A 17,188-nucleotide genomic window follows, 5' to 3' on the forward strand; every position below is an offset into this window, starting at 1 on the left:
GGTGGGGCATTTTGACAGATCTGTATATAGAAGGGTGGGGCATTATGACAGATCTGTATGTAGAAGAGTGGGACATTATGACAGATCTGTATGTAGAATGGTGGGACATTATGACAGATCTGTATGTAGAAGGGTGGGACAGTATGACAGATCTGTATGTAGAAGGGTGGGACATTATGACAGATCTGTATGTGGAAGGGTTGGACATTATGACAGATCTGTATGTAGAAGGGTGGTGCATTATGTCAGATCTGTATGTAGAAGGGTTGGACATTATGACAGATCTGTATGTAGAAAGGGTGGAACATTATGACAGATCTGTATGTAGAAAGGTTGGACATTATGTAACTTGTGTATCTATGAGACTCTGCGTTGCTCCAAGTGGGCGTGGCACCCACCTGTCCTGTATTTCCCCTGGGGCTGGGAATCCATGCCATGCCACATTCCTGATGTTGAGAGAGATGGGGGGTCCTATCACCACCCTCAGCACCTGAATCTAAGTCAAGAAGATAATCATCATTTATTCTTCATATTCAGCACAAGAACTAAAATTTATTTCTTTTTAAATAAATGATCAAAGTATCTTGAAAAGTACTATTTTCTGGTACTTCAATGAAATTTACAATTTTACATTTTACTATCTGGATAGAGATTACTTTCAACTTTGTCACACATTTTGAGTGAACATTGTTTCACATTGTTTTGGGTCAGCAATAATTCAGTTTTGTTACTGCGGCATGTACACAGTCATGTCTGGATAAGGAAACCAGTGGTTGAAAGCATGAGCAATGATGATGTTTAGGAATGATGGCACAAAGCCAACAATGCCAGGCACTGAGATCACCTGACCCTGTAATCAACCACCTCTGTGGTCTAGTGGTAGAGCGTCCGCCCAGAGAGCAGAAAGGTCCGGGGTTTGATCCCCGGCCGCGTCATACCAAAAGACGTTAAAAGATGGTACTTGTTGTTACCCTGTCTGGCGCTCGGCATTAAGAGGCTAAAACAAGGACTGATCGGCTCGGAGTCAGTATACTGTGTCTGAGTGGGGTATTCACGTTAAACTGCGGCATGGTATCTCAGTGAGCTAGCACTATAAATCGGCATCAGTCCGGACTAGTACAAGCAGCCACACAAACACACACGTACATGCACGTTGCTATCTAAGTGCAATAATGGACGCGATGTTAAACCACATTTCACCTCACCTCACCTCACCTGACCCTGTAATCAGCCATTGACACATGCATCAGTTACTGGAGGTCTAGCTATTCCGTCCCCAAATACCGACAACAATCAGGACAGGGATAACTTTGACAAATTATCACATTAAGTTTCCCAATGTCTCTTTGAAATATGTGACAAAATTCGAGACATGCAGTTTGACACATCAGGTCTCAAAATGTGGACCAAACTGTAGGTTCAACACTATCTGGGATTTGACTGAGTAAATATACTACATCAGTGAAGCTTGCCATGATTACCAGAGCAGTCAATGGATTAGCCCAATACACAGTATTTGTGATAAACCATCCCATTCAATGTCCTGGGTGGATTCTGGGTTATAATAGGTCCTCAACTACCTATGCTTTTGGTAAGAGGTGGCGAAATGGATCGGGTGGTCAGACTTCATTGATTGCATCGTATCAGTCAATGTCCTGGGTGGATTCTGGGTTAGAACAGGTCCTCAACTACCTATGCTTGTAGTAAGAAGTGGCGAAATGGATCGGGTGGTCAGACTTCATTGATTGCATCGTATCAGTCAATGTCCTGGGTGGATTCTGGGTTAGAACAGGTCCCCAACAACCCATGCTTGTAGTAAGAAGTGGCAAAATGGATCGGGTGGTCAGACTTCATTGATTGCATCGCATCAGTCAATGTCGTGGGCCCTTTTCTGGGTTAGAACAGGTCCTCAACTACCCATGCTTGTAGTAAGAAGTGGCGATATGGATCGGGTTGTCAGACTTCATTGATTGCATCGCATCAATGTCGTGGGCCCTTTTCTGGGTTAGAACAGGTCCTCAACTACCCATGCTTGTAGTAAGAGGTGGCGATATGGATCGGGTTGTCAGACTTCATTGATTGCATCGCATCAGACAGCATGAAACATTGAGTGCATCATTAGACAGCATGAAACATTGAGTGCATCATTAGAAAAGCACGCATTCATCCTGGACAAAGGTGTTAACCTCAAAAGGGAAATGTGAAAGGAGACTACACGCCAGTCTCGGGTGTTTCCTCTCAACAGTCTATATAAGGCAACTCACAACAACTTCCCCAAATATGTCCTGCAGTTCAGGAGTAATGAGGAGATCCTTCAACATGGATGGACACTGCTGGCCCTTCAGTAGGAATACCTGGAATATATTCAAAATTAAATAAAATTAAGAATTTGTACAGCACATTTTGAAATTAACAACTGCTCAAATGCGCTTAGTCCATGACTGATCTAGTCAAAGGCTCTCTCAAAAAGACAGCTTTTCAGGGCATTAAATATGAACATGAGTTTGGTAATAATGCCTAATATTTAAAACTAAAATACTGTTAGAAACTAGTAGTTTCATACATTATATATTATAAATATACGTCAATAAATAAGGTATTAATATAGAATAGCATTGCAATGTTTTGGTTCACGTGACAAAGTATTTATGGTTAATATTTAGAACATTGCAATGCTATATTTTAATACATTATTTATCAATGTATATTTATGATATATAATGTATGAAACTACCAGTTTCTAACAGTTATCTTAGTTTTAAGCATTAGGCATAATTACAAAACTCATGTTCATATCTAATGCCCATGATAGAACTATCAGTACCTGTTCATATTCAGGAACTAAACCATGCATTGAGTAGTTTAAATATAGAAGTGGAAAATGAATATTCTACATCATTTGTCTGCTATCACTATAAACAAATTTCGTGTTGCACTATTGGTTCGAATCCCGGTTCGCCCCGATTATGTTTCTAGGTTTGTCAGCACCATACCCGTGCTCGTGGGTTTCACCGAAGTGGTAAACGTCGGAGACCTGCATCACTTCGGGCTTTCCTCCCACATTAAGCTGACACGCCGTGATATAACTGGAATACTGTTAAAAGCAGCGTTAAACCCAACTCACTCACTCACTCGTGTTGCACTAGCCCAGTTTCGCTGTAGCTCCCACACTCTCCACATTGAGACTGGTAGATACGTTAATACTCCACGAGAGCAGAGATTGTGCAATAGTTGCAATCCAAGATAGGTCGAGAATGAATATCATTTCTTATTAATTTGTAACACTTATGATGAACTTTGTCGTCAGTATTTACCACAGAAGTATTTTGTACATCCTACTCTTGCTAAATTCAATATGCTTATGGCGGTAAACAATGAAACTGTTATTAGAAATGTTGCAACTTTTATATACCATGCTATGAATGTTAGACTCCAAACACTAAGCCTATAAATGTTAATGATGGACCAAATATTGTACCATGGGCCGCTGGCCTACACATGTACATGAATAAAGAATTGAATATTTTCTCCATCATCATGTATCACCAATACAGGTCCGTATGTGTCATGGATCACATCGAAGGCCTCGTATCACGGTGCCTCAGATTCAATGTACATTTCACCCTTATTACCGGACACAAAATACTGCTTCCTGTCTACGTAGAAACTGTAGAAGAAGACAATTAATATGTACTGCAAGTCCCATTGGTTATCAAAGAGATGTTAAATTCGAAACTTAATTGTAGAATGAACACAATTTAGCTACTATTTTATTCCAGTTAGACATATAATCAAAGTTTGGACTGTCTATGTAAGATTGTCTTCACTCAATCAAGTTTAAGTTTAAATACTCGGGTAAATCCCTGCTTACCAAGCTCAAGCACTGTCGGGAAGGTGGGGTAGCCTAGTGGTTAAAGTGTTCATTCATCACACCAAAGACCCAGGTTCAATTCCCCACTTGCATACAATGTATAAACCCCATTTATGGTGTCCCCCGCCGTGATATTGCTGGAATATTGCTAAGCGAAACCAAACCAAACTCTCTTACTCACTCACTCACTCAAAGACTGTCACACTATTTCTGACTATCAACTTTCAAAGGTTCTGTTGAACTGGAAAAAAACCCATAAATCATACAATCCTAAGATCCAAGCTAAGTTCTTCCATATTTATCATCACTTAATTCCTTAATTCTACAAGTTAAATAGAATTTCTAAATTAGATACATTTATCGGCTCTCCAGGGTGACATTGAACAGATTCCAACAGTATTTCTGTCATATAACAGTGAGTCAGCGTGATGTGTCAGGCAATCCCAAAGTGGTGCAGTTCTTTGACATTTTCCTCTTCATTGAAACCCACAAACATGGGTGTGGTGCTGATTATCCTTGAAACATAATCAGGATGATTATGCAATTTTTAAAAGAAATAATTGTTTTCTTGTTATTTTTATAACATTGTTATAAGGGCTGGAATTGGTAACACGGTACTTAGGTCGGGTGGGTACTGAGTAGGACCCGGGTACCCACAGGACTACCCGGCCCTGTGGTAGGTCACGTGATATATTGTTTAATGGCAAAAATTACCTAGAACTCTATGGTTATGCTACAAGTCACTAATATTTTCATTTCTTTCTGACTATGCACCCACTCCTTCTGACTTTTTATATGGTTGAATAAAGATAAAACTTAAGTCATCTTCAGCGTATGCATGACCAGATTGTTTAATACATGTGTCTAAAAACGTTTTTCCAGGGCAATGGTCAAACAATTCCCAATCGGACATTTTGTTCCTATCTCCTACAGGGGGTACCCAGTTAGGTTCAGGTAATAGTTGGGTGGGTAACTGGGTAGTAAATTTGGACTCGTCTGAAGGCCTAATTGTTATGTATCAAAGTTGATTATATGTCAAGTATATTGTTCTGGATGAGAGAGTTGTCATTATGACATAGGATGACAGACATTAACAACATTTGCAAAACACGCAAACATGGGTTGCGGTGGACTAAATTTGTCCCTTATAGATATGATAGATACTAATGTATGTACAGTATGTTCACATAGCCTAATGGTGCAGGGCCCTGTCACACAAAGCGATCTTAGCGCTAAGATGATCGTAACTTTCATACTTTAACACAGTTTTATGATAGTCTTATCACTAATATTGCTTGAAAAATGGGAGCCTGGAGTATAAGGATCACCTACATCTCCCAGTGCCCTCTCTAACGCTGATGACATCATAAGTAGAGCAAGCAGACGGTCACTTTCACTGCCCTGAAGGAGGAACTGGAAGCATTCAAGGAAGAGCTGGAAGGTTAAAGACACATAATGAGAAGGACACATTTAAACACATTTATAGGTCCGTGACTGCGCATAATACTCGAAAAAACTTTTTTTCCCAAATACTGCATCCTCCAGAGGGGGTGCGCATTATACTCGGGTGTGCACTATACTCAAGAAAATATGGTAGTCATATCACTGCATGTAAGCTTGATTGCTGGGGTTAGGTGTCAAACCTCAAGGAGTTAGTCTTATCTTGTGCAGATCTTGGAGGTAGCAGTGGATATTTAAACGTCCAAAATGACACAGATGATAATTGTCTACCAATTTGGTGAAACCAATAAGCATGGGTAATGTGATGACAGACCAAGGATCATAATCAGGTCTAATTCTTGAAATCTTATCTGTATTTTGGACTTTACAGTATGAAATATATTTTCATGCAGGATTTGTATTTGGAATATTATGCGACACTCCGGTCTTTTGGTGCACATGGACATTTTAGCCCATCAACTTCTGAAATTCCCACTAGTGACACATATAAGTGATAATATAACCCAACACACCTGGGAATTACCAGTCCATTGAAGTAGATGAGCATATCTCTGTGCAAACTCTCCACTGGGCATACCACACAGCAGCTCCTCACACTGCAGGAACACTGGTGCCAGGCTGGATGCAGCATCATTGAAGTACTGTCTTGTGTCACTCACCCACTCTGAACAGACATGCACGTGTGGACCATGACATATTTATAAAAAAAATAAGTTGACTAGGGAAAAAATCTTCTTTTAAATTTATACCTCCATAAAGTTAAACGCAAAAATGATTTACGTAATAAGCACCCAGGGCGCTCTCAAAATTACAAATAGGGGCTCTTATTAGAATATTATTTTGGTGGAAAAAACAGAGTTGAAAGATAAATTTCGTGGTTTATGCTGACAGCCTGAATTGTTTATGTACGACAGATATATTTTTCCAGAATTTAATTGCCCATAATTAAGGGTGCATACAACACACGATTGCGTATTATACGCGAATATAAAAGTCTTGTGTACATTGATCAGTCGGAAGGGGTGCTAATTGGGATTGTTCACTAGCTAATATGTTAGCAATTATCGCCATGGGCGCTTATTAGAGCGGGGCGCTTATTACGTCGAATACGGTAAGTCAATTCTAAAACCAAAATCATTTCCTTCTCACTTAGCTCAGACAAACGTTCTTCATTCATCAACGATGTGTTATGTCACAGCAAGACTACTTTACTGTACTGTCGGCGTACTCACCAGGCAGTATCTTGTTGACATGGCCCCAGTTCAAAACACCCGCCTTCACAGACTGGGGGCTTCCTGAGGTGGCCGCCGTACCCTCACACAACAACTGCCGCACCCCTGGGGAGAGAGCAGAAGCGGGGCACGGCAAAGACGTCAAGGCTACAGGGGATGACATTATACGATTACCGTTCACAGTAACATTGCATATACTCAAACAACTGCTGAAATATCACCGGTGTTGTTGCAATCAACGAGGTCACAATTTAGAGTTACTTCCCTTCTAATGTGCGTTTCTTAATGAAAGAGCCGTACGTAAAATGTAACACGTTGCTTGACGACAACGTCATCTATCAAAATATAGTTTGTTTGTTGTTTAACTATGAACTCAGCAATATTCCAGTTATATGACGGCAATCTGTAAATAATGGAATCTGGACCAGACAATCCAGTTATTTATATCATGAGCATCGATCCACGCAAATGGGATACTATGACATGCATCAAACAAGTCAGCGAGGCTGACCACCCGATCCCGTTAGTCTGTTACGACAAGCTTGGGTTCCTGCAACCTATTCTAACCCGGATCTTTAGGGGTAATCAAAATATAGCGATATATTGACTCCTGGAATAACTGTTATTTGTGCTGAATTGAAGAGAAAAGGAACTATCTTATAGGTTATTTTATTGTTTGAAATGGGATTTTTCACGTATTAGTTTCATTCCCACACTCATGGTATTATAACCACATTAAGAAAACGGCAAAAACTCACTCGTTTTTGTACATTTAAAACTCTGGTCGTGATAGGGAGTGAATGGGCAGATAAAACATATTTTCGAAGAACCGCTTTCGATTTCACCATACAAAGGCAGATACAGTATTTCAAAAGTCGACGTCCCTCATTAGATGGAATAGTGTTCATAGGGGCCTGAAATGACTCACTCGCTCCCTGTGGGGAAGCTTTTCCGAATCAGGTTGTAAATGTTGAATGGCGGAGCTCATATTATGATAACAATTTATATGAAATAGCAAATGGCTTATGATAAGACTGGAGATGTCACAAACTTATTCATAGGAGTCTGAGTTATTCAAAAGTAGGTACATGTGGGATCAATCGGATGACTTCCTCATAACTCAACGTGCGTCATATTCCACGGAAATAGGTGATCGCTCATCTAGATTATTCATCTTTGTGAAAAATGGAACAATTTAAAAGGTTAATTATCTGATTAACATAGACCGGACGCGTAAACAGCGCACAGCAATTTTACAGAGATCTACGAGATACGCATACGTTTTTCAAGCTATTTCAATTCATCACATGTTAATTATTTATTGTCTTGCTAAGTATAGTTGTTCAGACGGTGTTCCAGATCCACGGTTTCATACAATATTCAACAAGAAAAGTAAATTGGGATAAGAAGTATATCAACCCAGGTGAAATTCAAACTTGGTAGGCTCTATATCTTATTTAAATATGGATGCTTCAGAACCTTAAACAGTGTTTTGTTTGTTTGTTGTTTAACGCCGCATGTGAGGTGTACTATGGAGTAAATGCATAACTAATGCGTACATAAGCTGGGTGAATGTTGTTTTATGCCACAACGTCACCAATGTCACCTACGTCATGGCAATCTCCTATGGCACTCATCAACATTCCAGCTATATGACGGCGGTCCCCCTCTTATTTAGAAAAAAGAGCCGCGATTCTATGACTCTTTGCCACGGGGACTTTCGCATATATCGTAGCTGCTATTAGTTTGTGTGTTTGGTTGTTGTTTAACGATACACTAAGCAGTATTCCAGCTAAATGACGGCGGTCTGTAAATAATCGAGTCAGGACAAGACAAGGAAGGGATTAACACCATGAGCATCGATCTACGCAATTGGGATACTATGACATACATCAACCGACTCAGCAAACCTGATCACCTGGTCTCGTTAGGCGCCCCCTACGACAAGCATAGTCGCCTTTCCTTTTACGACAAACATGGGTTGTTGCTGAGGACCAACTCTAACCCGGATCTTCACGAATGGGCTGCTGTTGGTTGCGAAAACTACTTCTCAGAAACGTCTGTAGTGCCCGTAAACTTACATTGGGGCTTAAGTGTGCATTAAAATAAAGTATATAACATAAGAACTTTGTACTGACCCTTATAGTTTTTGTGTATACTTTATTGATTGATTTATGAACATGGAACTGACGTAGAATGAGACTGTGAGACAAGGCTACTTGTCAATGCGCCTACGTGTTCTTTTGGAACAATCTGGTAATAGACGCTCAGCTAATCAATTATTCCTTTACAGTGGTCACCATAGAATACACACAGTCTGAATTTGTTTTATTGATAACTTGAACATATAACGAAGGTGATCGTACGTATGCAGTAGAACGTTCATATTGTGTATAATTGCGGTCATGCAAGGCTTGAACTTACTGGTCGAGTGGTAGAGCGTCCACCAGGAGAGCGGAAGGTCGGGGTTCGATCCCCGGCCGCGTCATACCAAAAGACTTTAATTGATGGTACTTGTTGTTACCCTGCCTGGTGCTCGGCATTATAGGGGCTAAAACAAGGACTGGTCGGTTTGGAGTTAGTATACTGTGTCTGAGTGAGGTATTTATGTTAAAATGCGGCATGGTATCTCAGATTATATATAATCTTGGACGCGACGTTAATCCCCTTTTCACCTCACCTCACTATTCGGATCAGAAAGGGTTATCATTCTTCTTTCAGCATCGGGCGAAGTACAATATAATCTTCCCCAAAAAGCAGCTTTTCGCAGTTGGGGCTAGGCATCTTATCATTCAATATCGTTCTCTGTTTTCTTCAAATGTGTCATTATATATTTATTTTGACGGCATTATTGATCCACGCGGAGGACAATCTCAAACCGGTTTTGTTATTCTGGATGACGATTTTACGAACACCTTGTCTCTAAAGTTTATGATGTACACTTTACTCCACAAGGCAACAGGCATCAAAAATCAAACTGTCGTTTTGGTTAAAGCTAAATAGGGCTTGATATTTACCTAATTACTATCTTTTGGGGGCACAGGCTAAACTATTGAAGTAGAGATGTGACATACATTGTCCAACTTAAATTAGCCGATAGCCAAAGTGGGTTTGAACTACTAAAGCTTACATTGACTGTCTATGTATCACATTCTCTGCATCTGATGAATACGACATGTGTAAGGTAAGCATTCTGCCCCTAAATACCTAAAAAGTACATCTCCTGATTGTTCAACGGTAACTATCTTGGGAAATGTTACTCTAACTGCTTGTCGTATAGAACACAATTAAGCGGCATAAGAGTGAATGAGTGAGTGAGGTTTTACGCCGCTTTTAGCAATATTCCAGCAATATCACGGTGGGGGACACCAGAAATGGGCTTCACACATTGTACCCATGTCGGGAATCGAACCCGGGTCTTCGGCATGACGAGCTAACGCTTTAACCACTAAGCTACCCGACCGCCCCAATCGGCATAAGAAGTTACCCAGTACTGCATCTCAACACCAGACTGGATTAACTTTTCTACATCCTTCCCTAAGCGAGTGAGTATGGTTTTACGCCGCTTTTAGCAATATTCCAGCAATATCACGGTGGGGGACACCAGAAATGGGCTTCGCACATTGTACCCATGTCGGGAATCGAACCCGGGTCTTGGGCGTGACGAGCGAAGGCTTTAACCACAAGGCTACCTGACCGGCCCCTCCTTCCCTAAGTCTTACCCAGATATATAAAACTTCACAATAATCTAGGTATCGATCGTCATACGATACCAATCTGAGTGAAGGTCTTCGCGTGTTTGTCTTCAGTGTATTCAGTGTGTTCATATAGTACAGTCTCTTGGGCACGCCAGAAACCTATTTGATTGTGGGTTCGAATCCCGGTTCGCCCCGATTATGTTTCTAGGTTTGTCAGCACCATACCCGTGCTCGTTGGTTTCACCAAAGCGGTAAACGTCTGAGACCTGCATCACTTCGGGCTTTCCACCCAGATTAAGCTGACACGCTGCGATATAACTGGAATACTGTTAAAAGCGGCATTAAACCCAACTGATATTATAAGTTGTTTCTGACGTATATCATGTATGTTTGTACTGATTTGTAAACGGGCCGATGGCCTATAAAACACCGAATAAAACACTCTCTATCATGCAGAAAGGTATCGCATCGGAGCAAAAAAATCAGATTTACAATATAACGTCATTCCCTCAGAACGTACAGACTTAATAATTTGACATAAAGACTGACTTGATAAGGGCGATTTTCGCCACCATTAATTCTAACTACATATTCAAATCAAACTCTTCATCAATGAGTGAGTGAGTGAGTATGGTTTTACGCCGCTTTTCCAGCAACAGGATGGCGAGGGACACCAGAAATCGGCTTCACACATTCTACCAATGTTGAGAACTGAACCCGGACCTTCGGAGTGACAAGCGAACGCTTTAGCCACAAGGCTACCCCCACAGACGTCATCATTCTGAAGTTAAATATTTATGTCAGTCAGTGGGTATATTCTTTATGCATTGTAGGGCCAAGCCTCTGATTGTCATGGGTTTAATGTAACCCTAGTCACCTCTTTACATTATTTAGCCGATGTGTCGAATAAAACCATGCAGGGAGTTGGTTTACAATGTAATAAAACCACATTCACGAGGCCATTAGTGTTCGTTATTTCAAGATGCAACTGTTTCGGTGTATTATCATGGGAGGATACTGGTGTGATTGGCTTGGCCCATTATTTAATTGTTACACAAATGCTTCGTGAGGAAAACAAAATTTCTTGTTCATTAAACCTATACCTTTGATGTCCGCGGTGTTTCCAGTTAAACGTGATCAATGTGAAATTATTCGATTTGGAGACAAATATGGGATAGTTGGTGATTAGACGCTGAAAACACACCAATACGTCTTAAAATACAAGGCGGAACACCTGCCTTGATTCCAGAATAGGATATTAACGACATATTCAACCATGCGGCGAGTCATTGGTCTGACACTGGAGCCCTTCATGTCGCCATTGAATCTGGATGTGAGAACATTACAATCTCTCCCAGGAGATTGAGGGAATCATTGGGCCCAATGCCCTTGCTATTGTTCTCCGATACAAGTCTACACAGGCCAGACTAGCAGTGCCGACTTTTGTTTGAAGTTCATCTCGCCACAATTATAAGAAAATATTTTGTTAATTTGCACAAGCAGCGATTTCCATACTGAAAATAGCCGTATAATTAGGTCCCCTGTTGCCTAAGAAATGTTAGGGCAATTATAGCAACGCGAGGATCAATACGTTGTCTCTGTCAGACTCTGCCTGAGATGTTCTTGGACCACATCACCTCTGGATAAGGGACATATATTTATAGAAATGGTTATTAATGAAAAGGCATAGACCAGGGGAAACAGTGCTATGGGCGAGGAGGGCCGCCATGACGTGGTTTGTCTTCTGTGTTGCCATTATCAAGTCACAAGTCGGTATCGCGTTGAAGTGTCTATCCGTGGACGATGGGCATGTACCGATTTGGCCCTTCGGTTCTAATGGGATTCTAAACATAGGGAAACGATAGTACTATAGATTTTGGAGGGATGACGTCATGGACGTGGTAACCACGGTGCCTGGAGACAAAAGCACGTGCGTATTGTGTGACGTCAATACGATTGATAGACGTAAAGCTGACAATTTGTAATAAGGAATTTATGTATGAGACAGCGATGGTAAGAAAACAAGTGATGCGGATGAAGACCGAACACACGAATAATGTAACCACGGGCAGTTCGGTATTTCTGGCACGTGATTCAGGGGTCGTGTTGTAAACAAGACATCATAGCAGGTCAAGGTAGTACAAACCTGAATGAAACTCAGACACGTCAGAAGCCGGTTTCCACTGAGTGCGTGAGTGAGTGAGTTCAACGCGGATTTAAAGAGCATTCCAGTTATATCACGGCGTGTCAGTTTGATGTGTGAGGAAAGCCCGAAGTGATGCAGGTCTCAGACGTTCACCACGGTGAAATCCACGAGCACGGGTATGGTGCTGACAAACCTAGATACATAATCGGTACACCGAATTGCGGGGCCTAAGACGATTGGACCACCAGTGCCCCTTTTATTAGTAATGTTCAGAGTAAGGTACACGCTCTCGAACATTTCACCTACTTCATGAGGATATTTCTCTGTTTAAAAGACACATTGTTTAGAAATATCAATAAAATGCGTATTTGGAGACCCGTTAATGAAATTCAAGCGTTTGTTAAAAAAGAAAAGTCGGAACGAAAGTGAAGTACACCCAAAGAATATTTCAATATTTAATTTCAACGGGTTAAACTATGCCATTGAACGTTGTGGTTCAGTGAGTGAGGTGACCACCAAGGAATCATCAGATGAAGCGTCACATATAGCGTATAGTTAGAGCTGTTCAGTGTCATGGTACTCGAGGCAAAGCGTCACATTACTAAGAGTGAGTTAGCGGACTGTAAAGCTGAGTGGTCAGTATTGTTAGTTATATCAGGCGTAGGACGCTGTCAGACCAAGGGGCACAGTTGGGGTGACCACTTTGGTGAAACCCACGAGAACGAGCACGACAAACCTAGAACCATAACCGGGGCGATCTGGGATTCGAACTCATGGCCACAGTCTTCTGGCGTGTCCAAGGGAAGCAACTCTGCGCAGTGACTGGCGGAAACTCAGACGACTGGGACACCCGTGCCCCCTGTTTGTACGCTATAAGTTTTACCACGAAACCATAGTACACATTAGCCACATAAATGACGGAATTCAGCTGAAGACGTTTTGATGAGCTGGTGGTGACATTTATAATTTATATAAACGACCGGGCAAAAGAAAGTTACAATTGAAAACTGGATTTATAAAAATTATAAACACATAACTAGGCTGAAAACAGTTGCCGAAACTCTACAAACGTAAGGTCTGAAACGCAACAACGGTACGCGTATAAAAAAAAACAAACATCATCATTGAATAACCAGTTCGTGTCTGTTTTATTTTAAGCTAACTTCAAATGTGGGTGTATACTTTCTTCTGCAGTTTGTGTTGATGGAAGAAATAAGGGACATATCAATGAAAGCATGCGTTTGACATTAGATTAAAGATTTTGTCCGGTAGTGTACTGACACACCAGAAACTGACATTTTACTTTTGTCTTCTTGCGAAGCATATATAGCAGAATCTCGTTAATCCCGGCGGCTCCTTTCCCTGCGATTAACAAATTTCTTGATAAACCAAGCATGGTACCATGTAATATATTAGTACTTGGTGTTATTGTAGACATGGCGAACAACAGTGGTCAGGTTTGTTTGTTTGTTGTCCAACACCGCACTTAGCAATATTCCAGCTATATGACGGTTGTCCGTGGTCAGGTAAACAGGGTTTCTGGACTAATGGGGTGCCACTGTATTCACCTGAACTGGTAATTTATTACGGGGGATGGAGTTGGTGTGTGTGTGTGTGTGTGTGTGTGTGTGTGTGTGTGTGTGTGTGTGTGTGTGTGTGTCTGGGAGTGGGGGTGGAGTGCACTACTGTTCTGAACAATAATACCCTTACAACATTTATTTAGATGACTATTCCCCTGTCCTTGTACATATACTGAACCGCAAAAGAAACGTCAATGGGTCAAACAGACTGATGTCAAAAACGAGATACCTCCACAAAAATGCACTGATATTTCAATAGGACATTTTCATGAGGTGACGTTTCTTCTGTGGTTCAGTATATGTGTATTATTTTTTTTATTACCCACCCCTCAAGATTGACATATGTTTTAGTGACCCTCCACTGATTCCCTCTGACCTACCCTCCCCAATAATAAATGACCGGCCCCGCATGCTTAACTTGCACTTGTTCCTTTAGTTTTTCCCATCATTCTTTGAAGCACGCATTCAAGGTTACAGAATACTTCAAACCACTTCTGTTATTGACAACGCGTAATAGAGCTGCAAGAACAGTTACAGAAACATTAAAGAAAACCTCCCTCAAAAGAAATGGATTTTCTTATTTCTTGAAAGTTATTTGCAGCGCCCACACCACAAGCAACAAATCAGACGTTTGATTCAACGTTTCAAGGCCTATTGTTAGAGCATGTTTCTTCGACTGTCTGACAACAGAGCCTTGCAATAGAAACAAAAACGTTGCCAAGACACTGCACGTGCTTTTATTTTCCTATTCTTTGATCTCAGGATTAATTCTACAAATGAGGTCCGTAAGTTGTAGATCTACTACAGGCAACGTGATCGGTGTTGTGGTAGTTGTACGAACATCACGTGTTGCAATATTGGGTGTGGTGCTGCAAGAGTTCCATGCGTTGTTTCAGATTCTATTTATAGACCTCTCTGAATCTTCACAGATATGATGAAAGTACGGTATTATAAACAATCTAATGTTACTTTTAGGTGTAAGCTTACGACCTCTTGGTATTGTTAGAACTCTTGTAACACTTGTTACATGCTCTCTTAATGTTTACTCAAACTATGATTCTTTCGCGGGTTCGAGGGAAGGCGGGGTAGGCTAGTGGTTAAAGCGTTCGGGCGTAGGGCCGAAAGCCCGGGTTCGTTTTCGCACATGGTTACAATGTGTGAAGCTCGTTTCTGGTGTCCCCCGTAGTGATATTGCTAGAATATTGCGTAAAACCATACTCACTCACTCGCGTGTTCGAATCCCGAACTAAAGAGGAATATAATTCTTGATCTGTCAGTACCTTTCCCGTGCCGGCGGATTTAACCAAGGTGGAAATTGTAAAATTCCTGCATCAGTTTGGGCTTTCCTCTCACATTAAACAGACGCGCCGTAATAAACTGAGGGACTGTGGAAAGTAGCGTTAAAAGTAAATACATATTTGGGTCAAGCGGCCATGTTTACGTCATAGATACTGTAAATCTGGAAATTAACACGTCTCCAAATTAATACGACTGCTGATCCCTAGCCAAGAGTGCGACTCAATATCGATGCGACCTCAAAGGGGGGCACGGGTGGCCCAGTCGTCTAAGGCGCCGCGATTCGCTGGGCAGAGTTACGTCCCCTGGACACGCCAGAAACCTGTGATTGTGGGTTCGAATCCCGGTTCACCCCGATTATGTTTCTAGGTATGTCAGCACCATACCCGTGCTCGTGGGTTTCACCGAAGTGTTTAACGTCTGAGACCTGCATCACTTCGGGCTTTACTCCCACATTAAGCTGACACGCCGCGATATAACTGAAATAATGTTAAAAGCGGCGTTAATCCCAACTCACTCCCTCACTCTTAATAGCCAGGATAGCATAAAAAATGTTGGGGATCATGAATATTTTGGGGATATTTTTTTGCAGTGAAGATTGAACACACAGTTTCATAAAAATATCCTCAAAATATTCATGAACACTAACTTGGTTTTCTTCAGTATATAGAGTTGTAAAACAAAGGTGAGAAACTGTTTCGGACTTTTACGAAGTATAAATAATGTCCTGAGAATTCTCGGGTCACACATTTGTAAAACCATGTTTGAATATTGAATGGCGACATGCCTGTTTCATTTGTTATATGTCCAGGGTAAATATTGGACATTAAACCTCATTTTACTCGTTTTCTTCTGAATATTGCAAACCATGTTCGGATGTGATGGCAGCTTAAAGGAAGCGAATGACATCAATTTTTTAATGATTGTCGATTCAAAATGGAATTTCCGGCACAGAATACTCAATCAGACACATCCGAAAACACATATTGAAATGAAATGAAAGGTGTTATCTAATCACAATAGTAATACTCTTTATTAGATATGCATAACTGCCTTTAATGGTCACACAGCGATCTTTGAATAATAACATCTGGAGAAACTGCTACGGTAATCACTAGTACGAAGTCTGGAGATGAAAAACAAATTGATCACTGGTCCTCTTGTGAACTGCCTAGGGATTTCCCCACGCCCCCCAGCCACGTTGGTGACCAGTGTCCACTGTCACCGCTAGGGGGCCTCTGTCACACAGGGTGAACAATTAAGACTCTAATTTGAACTGCTACAGAAGTACACAGAATTTAGCTAGGATAAAATCAATAACAACATTCCTTCAATGTAACATAGACAAGTGGCCTGAGAATCGGAAAGTTGATGTGACGTGTCGTGATGTGTTATTATTTGTGCAGCCGTTTCGTAAACAATGAGCACTTTGTGATAAAAGCATGAAACTTGGTCAGTGTTGTAGGTTATGATATTCCAAATATTTCCAGACATGGGGCCACCCAAAATAGCAAATATGAACGCCATGGAGGAATGATATTCTAGCATATTTCCTTGTATGAACATGACCCACAACCTAAATATAGTATGGTAAATGAACATTTTGGCATGTATTTACCCAACACTACATCCGTAAAGTAAATCATTATAATTCAGTTTTCAACATTCACAAAATGTGGTTAATTATCTAAAATATCCTGTTGATAGTGATGAATCACAGAAGTGGAAGTTATTTTCATACAGAAAACAAGAGAATATCATGTTTTAGTCTGTGGCAATTATCACTTACACTCTCATGAAGTGTGTGACAAAATGGGTATGATCGAGTGTAATCCATTTTACCACTTGGGTAGCAGGCATTGAATACTGAGAGAGCTCAATCGTGGTATTTATGATCTTAAGGT

At 41.0% G+C, this 17,188-nt stretch overlaps 1 protein-coding gene across 1 annotated transcript in view; it reads right to left on the reverse strand.

Moving 5' to 3' along the window:
- LOC139443732 (endoplasmic reticulum membrane-associated RNA degradation protein-like) overlaps positions 1-6,727 on the reverse strand; it is a 124,142-nt gene extending 117,415 nt beyond the window's left edge. Inside the window, exons 1-5 of the mRNA XM_071224661.1 lie at positions 6,565-6,727; positions 5,845-5,996; positions 5,204-5,305; positions 2,265-2,354; positions 399-496 (exon numbers count right to left, since the gene is read on the reverse strand). Coding sequence (XP_071080762.1) covers positions 399-496; positions 2,265-2,354; positions 5,204-5,305; positions 5,845-5,996; positions 6,565-6,727 — 605 coding nt within the window. The remainder of the gene's footprint in view (positions 1-398; positions 497-2,264; positions 2,355-5,203; positions 5,306-5,844; positions 5,997-6,564) is intronic.
- Between the last annotated feature and the right edge of the window lie 10,461 nt (positions 6,728-17,188).

This window comes from Haliotis cracherodii, unplaced genomic scaffold (assembly GCF_022045235.1).
Source record: "Haliotis cracherodii isolate W230 unplaced genomic scaffold, xgHalCrac1.p SCAF_5, whole genome shotgun sequence".
In the NCBI taxonomy this organism is placed as follows: domain Eukaryota; kingdom Metazoa; phylum Mollusca; class Gastropoda; order Lepetellida; family Haliotidae; genus Haliotis; species Haliotis cracherodii.